At 43.6% G+C, this 15,680-nt stretch overlaps 3 protein-coding genes across 4 annotated transcripts in view; 2 read left to right on the top strand and 1 right to left on the bottom strand.

Moving 5' to 3' along the window:
* Positions 1-8: 8 nt before the first annotated feature.
* On the top strand, positions 9-2,709 carry dand5 (DAN domain family, member 5). Its single transcript, XM_042105355.1, has 2 exons — positions 9-1,797; positions 1,927-2,709. Exons 1-2 carry the CDS (start codon positions 1,327-1,329, stop codon positions 2,212-2,214), a joined length of 759 nt encoding a protein of 252 aa, XP_041961289.1. The 5' UTR covers positions 9-1,326; the 3' UTR covers positions 2,215-2,709.
* A 2,843-nt stretch (positions 2,710-5,552) lies between these two features.
* LOC121719405 (NACHT, LRR and PYD domains-containing protein 14-like) lies at positions 5,553-14,646 on the top strand. The gene is made up of 11 exons (XM_042104997.1): positions 5,553-5,717; positions 6,030-6,140; positions 6,565-6,630; positions 7,210-7,382; positions 7,711-9,580; positions 9,857-10,030; positions 10,783-10,956; positions 11,760-11,933; positions 12,417-12,463; positions 13,179-13,315; positions 13,910-14,646. Exons 2-11 carry the CDS (start codon positions 6,076-6,078, stop codon positions 14,375-14,377), a joined length of 3,348 nt encoding a protein of 1,115 aa, XP_041960931.1. The 5' UTR covers positions 5,553-5,717; positions 6,030-6,075; the 3' UTR covers positions 14,378-14,646.
* A 333-nt stretch (positions 14,647-14,979) lies between these two features.
* The window catches only part of LOC121719403 (NLR family CARD domain-containing protein 3-like), a 13,740-nt gene continuing 13,039 nt past the window's right edge, over positions 14,980-15,680 (bottom strand). For both annotated transcript variants that reach the window (XM_042104993.1, XM_042104992.1), the window contains one exon: positions 14,980-15,680. This exon is cut by the window's right edge and continues 269 nt beyond it. In XM_042104993.1, coding sequence (XP_041960927.1) covers positions 15,282-15,680 — 399 coding nt within the window. In that variant the 3' untranslated portion in view covers positions 14,980-15,281.

Consider the following 15,680-nt stretch of genomic DNA (forward strand, 5'->3'; position numbering starts at 1 on the left):
TTGACATATCACTGTGAGCTCTGGGTTGCTTCTCATTTGATGAGCCTGTTTTGTCATATCAAAACTTACACTTACAGTTGTTACAACTGTGTTTATAGGGACATTGAAAATGGGTTTCAGTGGTTCAAATCCCATATTTGCCAAAGGTCTGTATGAGTATTCCCAGGCTACATTTGAGGTTGAACACACACACACACACAGAGTAACACCTTTTGTTGGTAAATGTGCACAAACATACAGCACCCTTCACAAATTTGCACTCCTGGTAAAGTTAGAGTAGAAGGAGTGAAACAGCACAGTGAAAACTATGAAGATAAAATCCGACCTTGATAGGAAAGCATTTATTTGTGAGGAAAAAAACAAGAATCACTCATAAAGACAAAAACATACACAAATCAACTAATTCCAAAGTAGAACGTTAGGGGTAGGTTATTATTGTGTTGGCCTAGATAGCTATAAGCAAAGTGAAAAACCTGGACTTATAATATAATAATTGAATATAATTATTTTCCCCAAAGGTCACACATACATTTCCCTCTCAGGCAACGTGGGAAGCTTTGTAGTCGTAAACCCATTAGTAAAGAGTCCTACAGGCAACAGCCATGACAGTCTACACAGCGTATTGCTTAGTCAGTCCTGAAGCCTAATGATTTTACTACCGGTGATGATCGTCCTCATTACGTTTAGCGTGGGACCAAACCGATTCGTGATCATGTAGCCTAAAGATCCAGCGGTCATCTGAACTTTATGTATCAGTGTAGCCAAGCGTAAGTAGCCTAACCTCTAAAACGATCGATGTTTACCGTTGTTTCGTTTCAATAAATAGGCAAATGATATCGGGAGTCACATTAATCGGTAGAGTTGCATCTGGATACATATACATTGTTCCCTCATTGAACCATTTGGTCTTTGGTCAGCGGTTTCCCACGGAACTAATGGACCCCGAACTGGTTTATGTGTGCCTCGGCTGTCACCTGTGCTCGAAAACACACCTGCCATAAATATCAAAAGCACAAACGTTTCAAGTCCCTATTGCCCCCTTCCAGTGTATCGGGCAGGTGCGACAAATCCCGCGATCCTAACGGGTGGGAATTATGGCACCATCGCAATCAGTCCAAAAGGGTGGACTCGAGAATCTTTATAAATACGGTGATCTGCCTCAAGTTTTCCACAGACAGCAAGGTTACCTGTTGGAACCTTGAACCGCAGAGGAAACTATTTTTCAGTAGAGTTCGAAACAAACCTTAAGTGATTCCAGCAAAATCCGTTACGTTGCATAGGCCTCTATCAATATCTTGATCGCCTACTTAACTGCCAGTAGTCATCATGAGCGTTAAAATCAGCACCGTTTTGTTTTTGCTGTGTGCCTCGGCGCACGCTTTCCCTCGTAACGCAATCGAAAGCGTGAAAAATGCAGCAGCCGAGTTTGACGCATCTGGTGCTGGATCAGACGAACCTTTTCGGGGATCGGTTAGAGTCGTCAAAGTCAGTCCGCATTTCCTGAGGCACACGGGGATGTTCAGGAACGGTTTGTCACCCAGAGGCGCGCCATCTCTCCAGGGCGCTTTTCCAGATTTCTTGTCGCTCGGTCGCGCGGGCCCTTCCACCAAACTGTCGGTTCCTCCAGTGGTTCACCTCCGCGACAGCCATCACGGCGCCGACACGAAGAGGAGGCAGGGTATGAGCATGTGGCAGCGTGTGATGGACAAGTCCGAGCGCGAGAAGGAGGCGGTGGTTCTGCCCATAAATCCGAAAGATGTGTCCAAGCAAAGCTGCGCAGCGGTCCCCTTTACTCAGGTGTGTTACCGTCTCTTCCTCGCTCGTTTTGTTTGTGTGTGTGTGTGTTAGTGTGTGAGAGAGAGAGCGTTCGTGCCAACGTTGGATAGTCATTTTTAACTTTGTTTTATGTTTTTGTCAAATTTGCAGCGAGTCACCGCGGCGGGGTGCGACACAGTGACTGTGCATAATCACCTGTGTTTCGGTCAGTGCAGCTCAATGTTCGTGCCTCCCACTGAAGACGCCTCTCTTCCCGTCATCGGTCACCGCGGCGCCCCGTGCTCGCGGTGCGCGCCATCCAAAGCGCACACAGTGACTGTTCCTCTGCGCTGCGGGCACGAGGTGCGAATGAAGCGCGTGATGGTGGTGGAGGAGTGCAAATGCGAGACAGGTCGTGAGGAGCTGAGGGCCGAGTCCTTTGCAAGGACACATTTATAATTGTTGCAGTCTGAATGTTTAATTCAGAAACTGATTGCAGACCTACCGGTATTCATATGTTTCCTGTAAATGCTATGTCATGCTGCTTTTGTCTGTTGTTCGTGTGGTCTAACAAGAAAGATTATCCTTTTCCATGTTTGTAGTCATTATCCATATGTTTCATATGTTTGTCAAGACTAGGTCGAGCTTGTCGGCCAGAGCACTTTCTTTTCTATTACTGACGTTGCCAAAATATTTATTTTGGCTTAGTTTTTGTTATATTTGGTCAAGCAAATGTTCCTATTTGATGTTGGCTACATTTTGTTTGTTTTACTGTAAGTGTGTTATGTTAAACTATGGGGATAGACTAGGCCTATTTTAAAGCTTGACTGAATGAATAACCTACTGTGTAGGCTAATTCATGGAGAATTAGTGAAGTCTGCAAGTCATGTGTTGCCATATTTGTTATTACCGGGTCTCTGTTCTAGGTCTTGTTGATTTGCACTCCTTTGTGTGTCTAAGAATAAATATTTGTTTTTAATTTTTGAAAATGTTTTCTCACCATATTGTTGTGTGTGTGTAAAATTGGAAAGTTCATGTCCTTAAAGCTCCTTGAGGAAACAACTTTTTGATGATGTTTGTGCATCTAACAATGTACAATGTCATGCTTGATCATCCTTAAGCACACTATGTTGATATTTGATTTAGTTTATATAGTATATTTAGCATTTTAGTATCATGTTTATCTTCTACTGTCTCTATTGTACAGTGGAGTTTTTTATTAATATGTAGGCTATATTACTGTTTCTGATGTAAGTGCATGATGTGTGTATGCTACTGAGACCTTGAATTTCCCCTTGGGGATCAATAAAGTATCTATCTATCTATCCAGATAGAGTTGTATTATCATTAATACTGTTATGCTCAAGGTTTTAGCAGCTTGCTTGATAACATTTGACACAGGTTGTTGTGTCATTGATCACAGCTGTCATCTTGGCAATGCAGTGGACAAGGAATTTCAGTCTGTGGACAGGAATGATTAATGACCATGCAAGTTGTGATTGGCATGCCACATATCTTACTGTCAACCAGAGTTTAGCCCCTCCTCCTTGATGTAGTAAAGTTAAAGAACCACAGTTCACTTGCTAAGTCACACCCACTTGGAGTGCTTTCAAACAATATACAAACCTGTTTCACTGCAGTTGCACGTTCAGATGATACAATCATTTTCAAGATTTAAAAAGGTCCTTTTCAACATTATACAGCGGCCCTAAGGTAAGCCTACGTACATATATGTTTCAGTATTGAACTCATCGCTGAAGGTTTGAACAATATAACCTTATCAAATCTACAGTAATGAATGTAATGTAACACGTCTATGTTGAATGGTTTACTTGTGCTTCTAAACAGTGAACAGAGGACGGACTTTGCCGCACTGTTACCTGCCCCCTCGGTAGGATTACATTATGTGCATATTGTTTAAGGAGAGACATTTATAATTGTAAAAGTAAATATAAATGTACTAAGTGTGTTGTTGATTGAGGACACCATGAACAAATTCTATAGGATTAGTGGTTTGTTATTTTGGCAAAAACAAGAAGTTAGTGTATTCGTTGTCCCCTTAGGGAAATTCTTTTTCACATTTTCCAAAACGCTTTTTATCAAACATGGTCACAGGCACAGGGTGACACATACAGACATACATATTTCATACACCCTAGACATTCGACACAGACATTTACTTATATAATTGGGGGTTCATGGGAAAAACATACATTATTGCACTGCATACATTTATCTGTGGGGCTTTGTCTTGTTGAGTAGATAGATAGATAGATAGATAGATAGATAGATAGATAGATAGATAGATAGATAGATAGATAGATACTTTATTGATCAGGCTTTATTGCACCTTATATGCTTCTAAACCTCCTGCCAGAAGGTAGGAGTAAGAAGTAGCGGTTGAGTGGGGGAGTGATGTCCAGGGATATTACATAAGCGATACATGCGATGGCCTTAGTGTTTAGTTATTGGAGAAGAATCTTGGGCACTGCAGATATATACAGCTCAAAAAAAAAAATGTAAGGGAACACTTCAATCATACACTGGATCGGTACTCTGACACTGTTTGGTTCTGAGCACAAGTAAAACTTTTGAGGCGAGTGTTTTATTTTGCAAGAACTGTCAGACATTCTGTGAATGTAGTTTGAGAATGGAGAAAAGGGTGAAAGGAGCAGTGTATTATGTTTCTATGCCTCTGAACTCATTCCGACTGACGCTGCTGAGCGTTATGGATATGTGGGAAGTTCCATATCTGGTAGATCTTGCAGCCGACACAAACCTGTCAGTCGGGTTCCTACTGTATGCCTCATCATCAGCTGGCACATACTGTAACCTGCTAATCAGATCTGTCACGGAAGCTCTCTCTCTCTACCTCGACGAAATATAAAACAGTGGAAGAGTTTGAAACGACCATGTGTAAAATATAGTTGCCGCTGATCAGTGTCCGATCTCCTCTGATTATTAAAACATGAAAATCATTAAGACATAAATCTATATTGCATCTATCATAAACTTCAGAAAGCTCAGAAATTCCTAGAAATACTGGACTAACTTGTTCAAGAATTGTTTGAATTAATAATGCTATAATGTCTTCATGTTGAGAAGACTGTCCTTCTATATAAGTGCAACATGAAAACAAAGAGATTTAGGTCATATATAGTATGCACTATTATGTCATTTGTGACACAAAAACAGGGGTTAGAATTATTTTTTTCATAAAACCTCATCATGCATGACACATACTGTGGACACAGAAAATAATGAAACCCTGCTGTCTCTGTTATAGATTCGTCTGTCCGCGACGACTAGAGCTGACCCTGGGCTGAGCAGAGGGTGGAGGGGGGAGTGGGAGCTGTGTCTGTGGTGGAGCAGCCTGGACAGAGGAGAGTGGAGGTGAAGGTGGTGGAGGGCTCTGTGATGGAGCAGGCTGGAGAGAGTAGAGTGGAGGAGGAGGAGGGCTCTGTGGTGGAGCAGGCTGGACAGAGGAGGGTGGAGGAGGTGGTGGAGGGCTCTGTGGTGGAGCAGGCTGGACAGAGGAGGGTGGAGGAGGGCTCTGTGGTGGAGCAGGCTGGAGAGAGGAGGGTGGAGGAGGGCTCTGTGGTGGAGCAGGCTGGAGAGAGGAGGGTGGAGGAGGGCTCTGTGGTGGAGCAGGCTGGAGAGAGGAGGGTGGAGGAGGAGGTGGAGGTGGAGGAGGGCTCTGTGGTGGAGCAGGCTGGACAGAGGAGGGTGGAGGAGGAGGTGGAGGTGGAGGAGGGCTCTGTGGTGGAGCAGGCTGGAGAGAGGAGGGTGGAGGAGGAGGTGGAGGTGGAGGAGGGCTCTGTGGTGGAGCAGGCTGGAGAGAGGAGAGGACCAGGGCCTGGGGGTCCCATCCCCACCCTCACATTCGAGCCCCCAGAGGAGAGATGTGTGTCTGTGAAGGAGGAGCACTCACCCAGCACAGGAGGGACTCTCTTAATCCCAAGGTATGGATGATCACAGATACACGCACACACACACACACACACGCACGCACGCACGCACGCACACACACACACACACTCTCTCTCTTAATCCTAAGGTATGTTCAGCTCAGCTCTGTTCAGTTCAGTTTTTATTTGTCACTGTTACAGGATAACAACGAAATGTTGTTAGAGCAATAACAGACAGGCTATAAGATGACCACAGCTACACACACAGACATGCACACATGTACACACACACACACACACACACACACACACACACACACACACACACACACTAACTGCATAATCATTCTCTCTGCATGGGCCCAGTCAGGGGGCACGCAGAGCTGTCTCTCCTACTCCCAGTGGAGACTCCATGAAGAGCCACTGTTCATGCCGAACACCCCCAAACTTCAGCCCTGATGTGAAGCAGGATGAGGGGTGATTCATTCATTTATCTCTCTCTTTCTCTCTCTCTCTCTCTATGTGTGTGTGTACGTGTGTGTGTGTGTGTGTGTGTGTGTGTGCGTCCGCGTGCATGTGTGTCTTGCAATAAGAAGATACTCTCATTTTGTTTTGTTTATAATTGCTAAATTTGATATTGGCTGACTGAGTGTGCTTTGAGATGCTGTGGGTGATGATTATTATTATCATCATTATTGTTATTGTTATTATTATTATTATTATTATTATTATTATTATTAAGTATGTCAATGCACCCCAACACAAGAATTTGTCTCCAGTATCTTTAGTATCCCATAGCTTCCTAACTTAACTTGAATCATCTTATTGAACAGTGAAAATGAGACAATTTCCCAATATTGTGCATTAGGCTGATATATTTTTATTCTCTGCACCATGGCAGTCAAGACTCTCCAGAAGACAGCGCTGTGTCTGTGAGAAGTGCTGAAGACACCCCACTGGACAACAGGTGGGCATGATACAGAGGAAGACTGACATCATCAGTGCATCATCACATTTCGTTGGTGACCATAGATAAACAACAAAACAGGAATAACACATTTGATACCTTAATCTAAACTGGACTGGGTGCTTAATCCTCCCAACAATGAATGTAAAGTTCAGAGGGCATTTAAAAATGGTCAAGGTAACTGTTGAACACTGTCTTTAATTCAACACTTAATGACCAAAGACTTTATCTCAAACCCCTGTGTTTGTTTTGGAATGAGGTCAGTCTTATTATGTAAAAGGGTATGTACACTAGAATATGTTAATTTACCACATTGATCTCTGACTTAATTTACTTTATTTTATTTCCATTCTCTTTTGTTTAAAAGGGGCAATGTACATATGACAAAAGTTAGCTTAAAAAGCCCATCTGTAGTCCCCTGCCAGACGTCATCATAGACTACCTAAGGATGAAAGCTATTTTTTTTTTACTGCATTTGCAATGTTACACCCGCTTTCTGTGCTCATTGATGATTTCTGTAATCTTGACACCACCCACTTCCTGTTAATCTCCACTTCCTACTTCCTGCGTCCTGCGCAGCAAGTTGAGCGATGGCCGTCTCTCGCTGGGCCTGGCCAGGTGTGACGTGTGTATGAAGGGGCTGACGGACCCTGTGACCTCCATCACCTGTGGACACCGGTTCTGCGTGGACTGTATCTCCAGCTACCTGGACCAATCTGGAACGGCAACATTTTCCGACTGCCCTGTGTGTGGTCAGTGAAATCTATCTAAAATAACACTTATTATTAAAAAAAGAAAACATGAAAGTGCTACTTCATACCACATCAATTATGTGATATCTTTATGTATGATAAAACAGCTACTGGTTTGTGAAGTAGGTTTTAGATGTTGCTGTAGCAATACTGCTGACATATCAATATTTGATAGTTGTACTTCAAATTCCCTGTTCATGCCAGATCTATTAACATCTAGTGACATCCTTTGGTGCATTATTGATAGTTAGCCAGATCTATTAACAGATTTTGTAAGTGACATCCTTAAGTAATATACTTTACTTTGGTGCATTTTCATTCTCAAAAGGCAAGGATGCTTTGAAAACCGTAATTCAAGCTCATAAGCTGAATTTGAAGAGGAGGTTTGAGTCCGTTAGCGAAGGCAGCGCATGTTCAGAAACCCGAACTCTCCTGGAAAACATCTACACAGAGCTCCAAATCACAGAGGGAGAGAGCGAAGGGGTGAATAAGGAACATGAGGTTAGGCAACTTGAGTCCACGCTCAAGACCCAAGCCAGTGCGGACACAGCTATCAACTGTAACGACATCTTCAAACCTTTACCTGGCCAAGAGAGACACATCAGGACAGTGATAACCAAGGGAATCGCTGGCGTCGGGAAAACCGTGTCCGTGCAGAAGTTCGTCCTGGACTGGGCGGAAGGGCGGGCGAACCAGGATGTGGAGTTCGTGTTCGTGCTGCCGTTCCGAGAGGCCAATTTGATTAAAGACACAGAATACAGTCTCCACGGCCTTCTTCTGAAATTCCACCCTGAGCTGAAAGGTTTGAGGAGCTCCAAGCAATACGAAGCCTGTCAACTGGTGTTCATCTTTGACGGCCTGGATGAAAGTCAACACACACTGACGTTTCCTGTGGCCCCCATCTTGTTGGACGTAACACAGACGTCATCAGTGGAGGCTCTCATAACAAACCTCATTATAGGGAGTCTGCTTCCTTCGGCTCGCGTATGGATCACTTCACGACCAGCTGCAGCCGATCAGATTCCCCCGGAGTACATCCATCGGGTGACAGAGGTACAAGGGTTCAGCGAACCGCAGAAAGAAGAGTACTTCCGGAAGAGAATCAGTGACCCCAGTAGGGCTGTCAGAATCATAGCTCACCTGAAGGCGTCCAAGAACCTCCACGTCATGTGTCACATTCCGGTCTTCTGTTGGATCGCGGCCACCGTGCTCCAGGAGATATGGGATCAGAGCGGCACAGCCATTCCCAAAACCCTGACCGAGATGTTCATCCACTTCCTGCTCATTCAGACAATCGCCAAGAGTCACAAGTACGATCAAGGAAGTGGCTCGGGAGAACAAGTAAAGATCCTGAAATCAAACCTAGGCATCACTCTGAAATTGGCCAAATTGGCCTTCAAACATCTTGAAAAGGGCAACCTTATGTTTTACGAGGAAGACCTGCGAGAGGATGGTATTGACGTCCATGAAGCGGCAGTATATTCTGGGATGTGTACTGAGATCTTTCGAGCGGAATCTCTCTTTGGCCAGGCAAAGGTTTACAGCTTTGTCCATGTGACCATACAGGAGTTTCTGGCAGCATTTTTCGTATTCCACTCATACATGACCAAGAATCGAGAGGGCCTGATGTCGTTCTTCCCAGACGAAACCTCCAACCCAAAGTCAACGAACACAGCAGTTGGTCCTCTAAAGGGTCTCTTCAAAAAGAGGACCACAGCACAGCGTGAAGATCTGGCCTTGCACACTTTACTCAAGGCCGCTGTCGACAAGTCCCTTCAGAGCAAGAACGGACACCTCGATCTTTTTCTTCGCTTCCTTCTTGGCATCTCCCTGGAGGCCAATCAGAGGCTCCTTCAAGGCTTGCTGTCTGGCACGGAGAACACTTCCAAAGGCATTGGCAAGACCATAGCCTACGTCAAATCCATGAATGAGACCCACGTTTCGCCCGAGAGGTACATCAACCTCTTCCACTGTCTGTTGGAGATGAACGATCACACCATTCATGAGAAGATCGAGCGCTACCTGAAGTCTGAGAAGGAGCAGAAAAAAACCCTCAGCCCGTCCCACTGCTCGGCGCTGGCGTCCATGCTGATGATGTCAGGCAAGACTCTGGACGAGCTGGACTTGAAGAAGTACAACACATCAGATGAGGGACGGAAGAGACTGCTCCCAGTGGTGAGGTGCTGCAAGAAGGCTGTGTGAGTTCTCTGAACTGCATCTCTCAAAATACGATATGAATATGAATTATGCTAACCCAGGCTAATGACGTCAAATTGGGTTATTGCATGTACACAACAGAGAAGGATATGTATCCTCTTAACTAACTTAGACGTAGATGGCAAATAAGCTTCCCAAAAAGTTGGCATGTTCCTTTAGTTTGACACACTTTTTTTGACAATGTAAAGGAGCTCTCTCTCTCTCTCTCTCTCTCTCTCTCTCTCTCTCTCTCTCTCTGTCTCTGTCTATCTGTTCAGCCTGGCTGGCTGTAATCTCAGTCCAAAGTGCATTGAGCTGGTGCTCTCATCTCTGGCGCTGGTCAACTCACCCCTGAGGGAGCTGGACCTCAGTGAGAGTCACCTGCAGGATTCAGTGGCCCAGCATCTGACCGACCAGCTCAGGAATCCGCTCTGTAAACTGGACTCATTGAGGTCAGCAGTTTAACGCTAGACCCATCACAGATGGATCATTTTGATCGCTACATTTTTTTATACTTGTTTTCAAAAAATGACTTTCTTAAAGCGTAACTCCGGAGTAAAAACAACTTAGGGTCGATTTACGGTAGTTCACAAGTTCAAACTTTTGATTGAGAGCAAAATTACGTTAATTTGTGGAGTTTTGAGCAAGACTTCTTTTTTGCACTGAATGGGCTTAAGGGGTCAGCTAGCATGTCAAAAAACAAACGCTATTTTCTACCACTGACAATGCTCAAAATATAATTACACTTGGTAGTGTGGTGAGGGTCCCTACAGACAAACTGAAGTATTGTAAAGTGTACAGAGAGGTTATAACAAGACCTGTATCGGAAGGAAGCAAATTACCTGGCTTTGTGTTCCGGCAGCGTCAAATCAATGGGCGTGTTAGATCTTGCAGTGCTGCGCAGATCTAGCTGAATCTTACAATACAAACATGCCTTATATTCAACTGGATCTACACAAGGCTGGAAGAAGTCGAATGCACCCACTGATTTGACGTATAAAATGGAGCTTGTTTTTTGTATATCTATGTCTCATATAAGTAAATAAAGGTATTTGTTTTAGCTTTATAGGCCAAAATAAAAGAAGAAATGTTTAATGGAAACCCAAGATCAAATAAATTATTGGCAGTGTTTTGTAAAATGTAAACAGGTATACATCCACCTGTCCATGTCACAATCTCTCTCTCTTCTCTCTATTTCTCTCAGATTATCATCTTGTGGAATGACAGAACATAGTTGTGCGTCTCTGGCCTCCATCTTGAGTTACCCCACCTCTTGTCTCAGAGTGCTGGACCTTAGTAACAACCAACTATATGACGCCGGCGCCAAACTGCTCACAGACCAGCTGGGGAGTCCACACTGCAAACTGGAGACGCTCAGGTCAGCCAGGGGAGGCACAGGGCGAGTGCTGCTTGCCCAGAGGAAAACATTTCATGTCTGGAAATATGATTTATCTGCAATTTATCCCACAAGAAATAATTCAGCTCTTATTGAGATTTAAGAGAAATAAAGAGCAAAAGAATAGATTGAGAAATGTTGGGGAGTGCACACTGCAAACTGGAGATACTCAGGTCAGCCAGAGGAGGCACATGGCGAGTGCTGCTTGCCCAAAATAAAAAATAAAAATGTATTCCTTTAGGAGAAATAAGGAGCAAAATGATATAGTAGATATAGAGAATAGTATTTTTGAGATCTTATTTGAACTTTAATCAGATTTGGGGTGAGACAAGGGTTTGTGTTTTTTTTCCTCAGGAGTCACATGACAAGTGCTCGCCCAGAGGAAAACATTTCATGTTTGGAAAATATGATTTATCTGCAGTTTATCCCGCAAGAAATAAATCAGCTCTTATTGAGATCCGACATGTGAGATCTTATTTGAACTATAACCGGATTTGAGGCGAGACAAGAGGAGGGCATTTTTTCCCCCTCAGGAGTTCAACTAGTGGAACAAGTCAACTTCTGGGGAATTATTTAGCTTATGTAGTTGCAACCACAGTGTAGAGTGCTGCTGTATCTGACAGTGTCTCTCTCTCTCTCTCTCTCTCTCTCTCTCTCTCTGTCTCACTCTCTCATTCTTTCTCTGTCTCTCTCTCTGTCTATCTCTCTCTCTCTCTGTCTCACTCTCTCACTCTCTCTCTCTCTGTCTATCTCTCTCTCGCTCTCTTTCTTCTCTCTCTCTGCAGGCTGTCGTCCTGTCGTCTCTCTGAGCTGGGCTGTGATTCTCTGACCCGTGCTGTGAGCTCTAAATCCTCCCGTGTGAGAGAGCTGGACCTGAGGCACAACCACGTTGGCCAATCAGCTGCCCATCTGCTCCTCTCCGCCGTGCAGCACCCGCAATGTAAACTAGAGACACTCGGGTAAGGACAGAGATAGAGGTGGAGTCAGACACCCGCAATGTAAACTAGAGACACTCGGGTAAGGACAGAGATAGAGGCGGAGTCAGACACCCGCAATGTAAATTAGAGACACTCGGGTAAGGACAGAGATAGAGAGATGCGGAGTCAGGCACCCCAGAGAGGCGGAGTTAGACACCCAAGAGAGGCGGAGTCAGACACCCAAGAGAGGCGGAGTCAGTCACCCGAGAGAGGTGGAGTCAGGCACCCACAATGTAAACTAGAAACACTCGGGTAAGGACAGAGAGAGAGAGAGGAGGAGGCTCGTTTTAATGATGACCAGATTTTAATTACTCAATGGATTAATTATGTCATTAATTATTAATTACTATTCTTCTACATAGTTATTTTTGCTATTTGTATTATCTTTACAACACCTTCACCTTTCTCCTTGTATACACATCTGTCATGTGGCATGAACTGATATCATGTCTTTTGTTTTGTCAGATTAAATGGAGTTTCAGACTTGTGGTTAGAAGTCGGACCAGGGAAATGTAAGTGTCTTCCATTTTAGTTTCTGATAGCTTATTAGTGTGATATACTGTAACACAGTGGTTCTTAACTGGTCTGGCTTTGGGACCCACAATTTCCCATGTTCATTTATTCGCGACCCATATTTTTTTTTTAGTATTCAAGCCAACAGATAAGGTGAGCTACATGGTACTGTAAGACACGCAAAGTGCCTGTAGGCCTACTTGGTTAGAACATGCTGATGTTTGGCATTACATTTGTGAAGTCTTCAGGATATTAAGATAGTACTGTAGATCTGACAAAGTAGCACTTAAAATGGGTGATTATTTATTTATTTATTTACCCACAAGCTCCACGACCCACCCAGAATGGTTCCGCGACCCACTTTTGGGTCCCGACCCACCAGTTAAGAAACACTGCTGTAACAGATGCATGGGGATTATAGTTATCAGTTACCGTACGGTTATACCAACAGTTATCGTACAGTTGCTGTCTCCTCATCCTGTCATCCTCCTTTTTGCTGCACTCAATGTACCTCGACTCACATGATATGCAGGAACAGGAGCAGGCTTCACTTGGTCTCTTTTTAGTTTCTTAAAGTGCTGCAGCGAACATGTGACTAAATAAAAAAAACGTGAGGAAAGACCACACTTGCATAAGTTCATTTTTATTTTACTGTAGTGCACATGAGCACAACATTTCACCCACACAACATTTCACTTACACTCCATTTCGCAGACTCTTGTGAACTAACGCTGGACGAGAACAGCGCAAATGACCACCTGGCATTTACCGAGGAGTGCACGAAAGTGCTGTTCCTGGAGGATCCCCAGTTGTACTCCAACCGCCCCGACAGGTTCAGTTTCTGGCCCCAGGTACAGTATCTCAGGAGTCATTTCAACGCAATAAACAAACTTTTTTTTTTGCATAACATTTTGAAAAAAATCTATTACTATGAATGTATTAACATGCCCATATTACAAAATATATTTCTAAAATGATCTTCCCATACAGTAAGTGGATATAAAAATAAATTGCATTTTCTTTAGTTATTCTAATACATCTCTAAACAAACAAACAGATAAGTAAGCAAATAAATTATAAAGATAAATATTATTTGTTATATGTATCATTACATACTGTGGGTGCTGTGTAATGAAGCCTTGCCCAGATATATACATAAGTAAATAAATAATAATAATAATAATAATAATAATAATAATAATAATAATAAATATTATTTGTTATATTATTGCATAGGTGCTGTGTAAGGAGGCCTTGTCCAGATATATACATAAGTAAATAAATAAATAATAATAATAATAATAATAATAATAATAATAATAATGATAAACATTATTTGTTATATTTATGATATAGGTGCTGTGTAAGGAGGCCATGTCCAGATATATAAATAAGTAAATAAATAATAATAATAATAAATATTATTTGTTATATTTATGATATAGGTGCTGTGTAAGGAGGCCTTGTCTAGCCCCTGCTACTGGGAGCTGGAGTGGAAGGAGAGGGTGGATGTGGGCGTGGCCTATGCAGATATCCAGCGCAAACTGGAGGAGGACCAGTGCGTGCTCGGCCACAACGACCTCTCCTGGAGCCTGGAGTGCTACGACGGACACCGCTACACCTTCTGGAGGAACAGCAGGAAGCTGGACCTGTTTGCCCCGCATCACATCCGGTCCAGGAGGGTGGGCGTGTTCCTGAACTGGCCGGCTGGCGCCCTGTCCTTCTACAGCGTCGCCACGGACACCATCCATCACCTGCACACGTACCAGACCAAGTTCTCCGAGCCTCTTCACGCGGGGTTCATGGTGTGGCCGGACTCCTCCGTCACCCTGTGCAAGATCCCGATGAGAGGCACCCTGTCCATCCCACAGGCCGCTGAGGCCAGACGGCTCTCTCAGAGTGAGAGCCAGTGACGTGTAGACCCTTTCAAGAGAGTTCCATTATCAGCATCATAGTTGGCCCCACAAGGCTTCCGTTTTAACATTCCATATGTTATCTTAATGCAGAGGAAGTAGATTGGGAACCAAATAGAACGTTCGAGCATTGTTTTTGTTTTTATTGTTGAAAGGGTCTATAAAAGACCCTCAGAAGCAGCGACATAGTTACAGATGGATGTTTTAGATACAGATGATGTTTTTCGCTTTCTTGTCTTGATGTGTATTAAATGTTTTGTATTATCTAAGGTGCTCTAAGCGATGTCATAGTTTTTTTTTAAGCTAAAACATTTATTGTCACTTAGAGCAAACATCACCTCACCATCCGCTAGCTGTCTGTGTCTTGAATAGAGATTCATGATCAGCCTTCCTTATGCCATCTTTTTTATAAAGTTTGTCATCTTTCTGTGTGTGTGTGTGTGTTACAGTGATACATTTTTTTCTGTGTGTGTGTGTGTGTGATACCATGTGAGCCTGTTTGTTTTTAAAAATCAGGTTCACTTCTTAATGTCGAAGAAGGTCAGAAATAAATTATATTTCATTAGGTTGTTTCAAGAATAAAAAAGACTGCAAAAAAAGACTGCAAGAATAAAAATGAATTCAATTATAAAACATGAAAAAGTTTGTAAACAAATTGTGTTTCATACATTCCTACAGGCCCAGCTCAATTTTAATGTAAAGATGTTTATTGTGTGTTTTTAAAAAGGCAAAAAGGAACATCTTGTGTACATCTTTTATAAATTTGGAGGACCATTTGATCATTTTAGAAAATATATTAGTAAAATATCTTAGCATACAAAAATATACACTGAATATAGTACATGATTAAATGTACATTTAAATTAAAATTTACAAAGATTCACATAAAACAGAATGAGCGAATCTAGCACAGGATCAGCGAAGAGTCCATTTCACGGAGCCTGAAGGCGGGATAGACGGGCTCTGTGAACACCGCGCGGAACGCGTGCAGACGCGTCAGCGTGTCTGAGGAGACACTGTAGAAGGACAGAGTCCCCTCCAGCCAGTCCAGGTACACGCCCACTCTCTTGGACAGGAAGTGATGCGGGGCCAGCTGCTCCAGCTTCCTGCTTCCGACTCTGTTCGGACCCGAGATGGGAGCCCGTGGAGCTGGGCTGGACACTGATTGGTCCAGGGTCGGGCCGGGTTTGGGTTCCGACTGCACCGGAACCCGGTTCTCAGGGATGACGGTCTGCTTCCGGTCGTGCCAGGCCGAGTAGCGTCCGTGAGAGTAGAACAGACACCAGGACTGGTCGTTGTAGCC

The sequence above is a fragment of the Alosa sapidissima genome, chromosome 9 (genome assembly GCF_018492685.1).
Source record: "Alosa sapidissima isolate fAloSap1 chromosome 9, fAloSap1.pri, whole genome shotgun sequence".
Taxonomy (NCBI): domain Eukaryota; kingdom Metazoa; phylum Chordata; class Actinopteri; order Clupeiformes; family Clupeidae; genus Alosa; species Alosa sapidissima.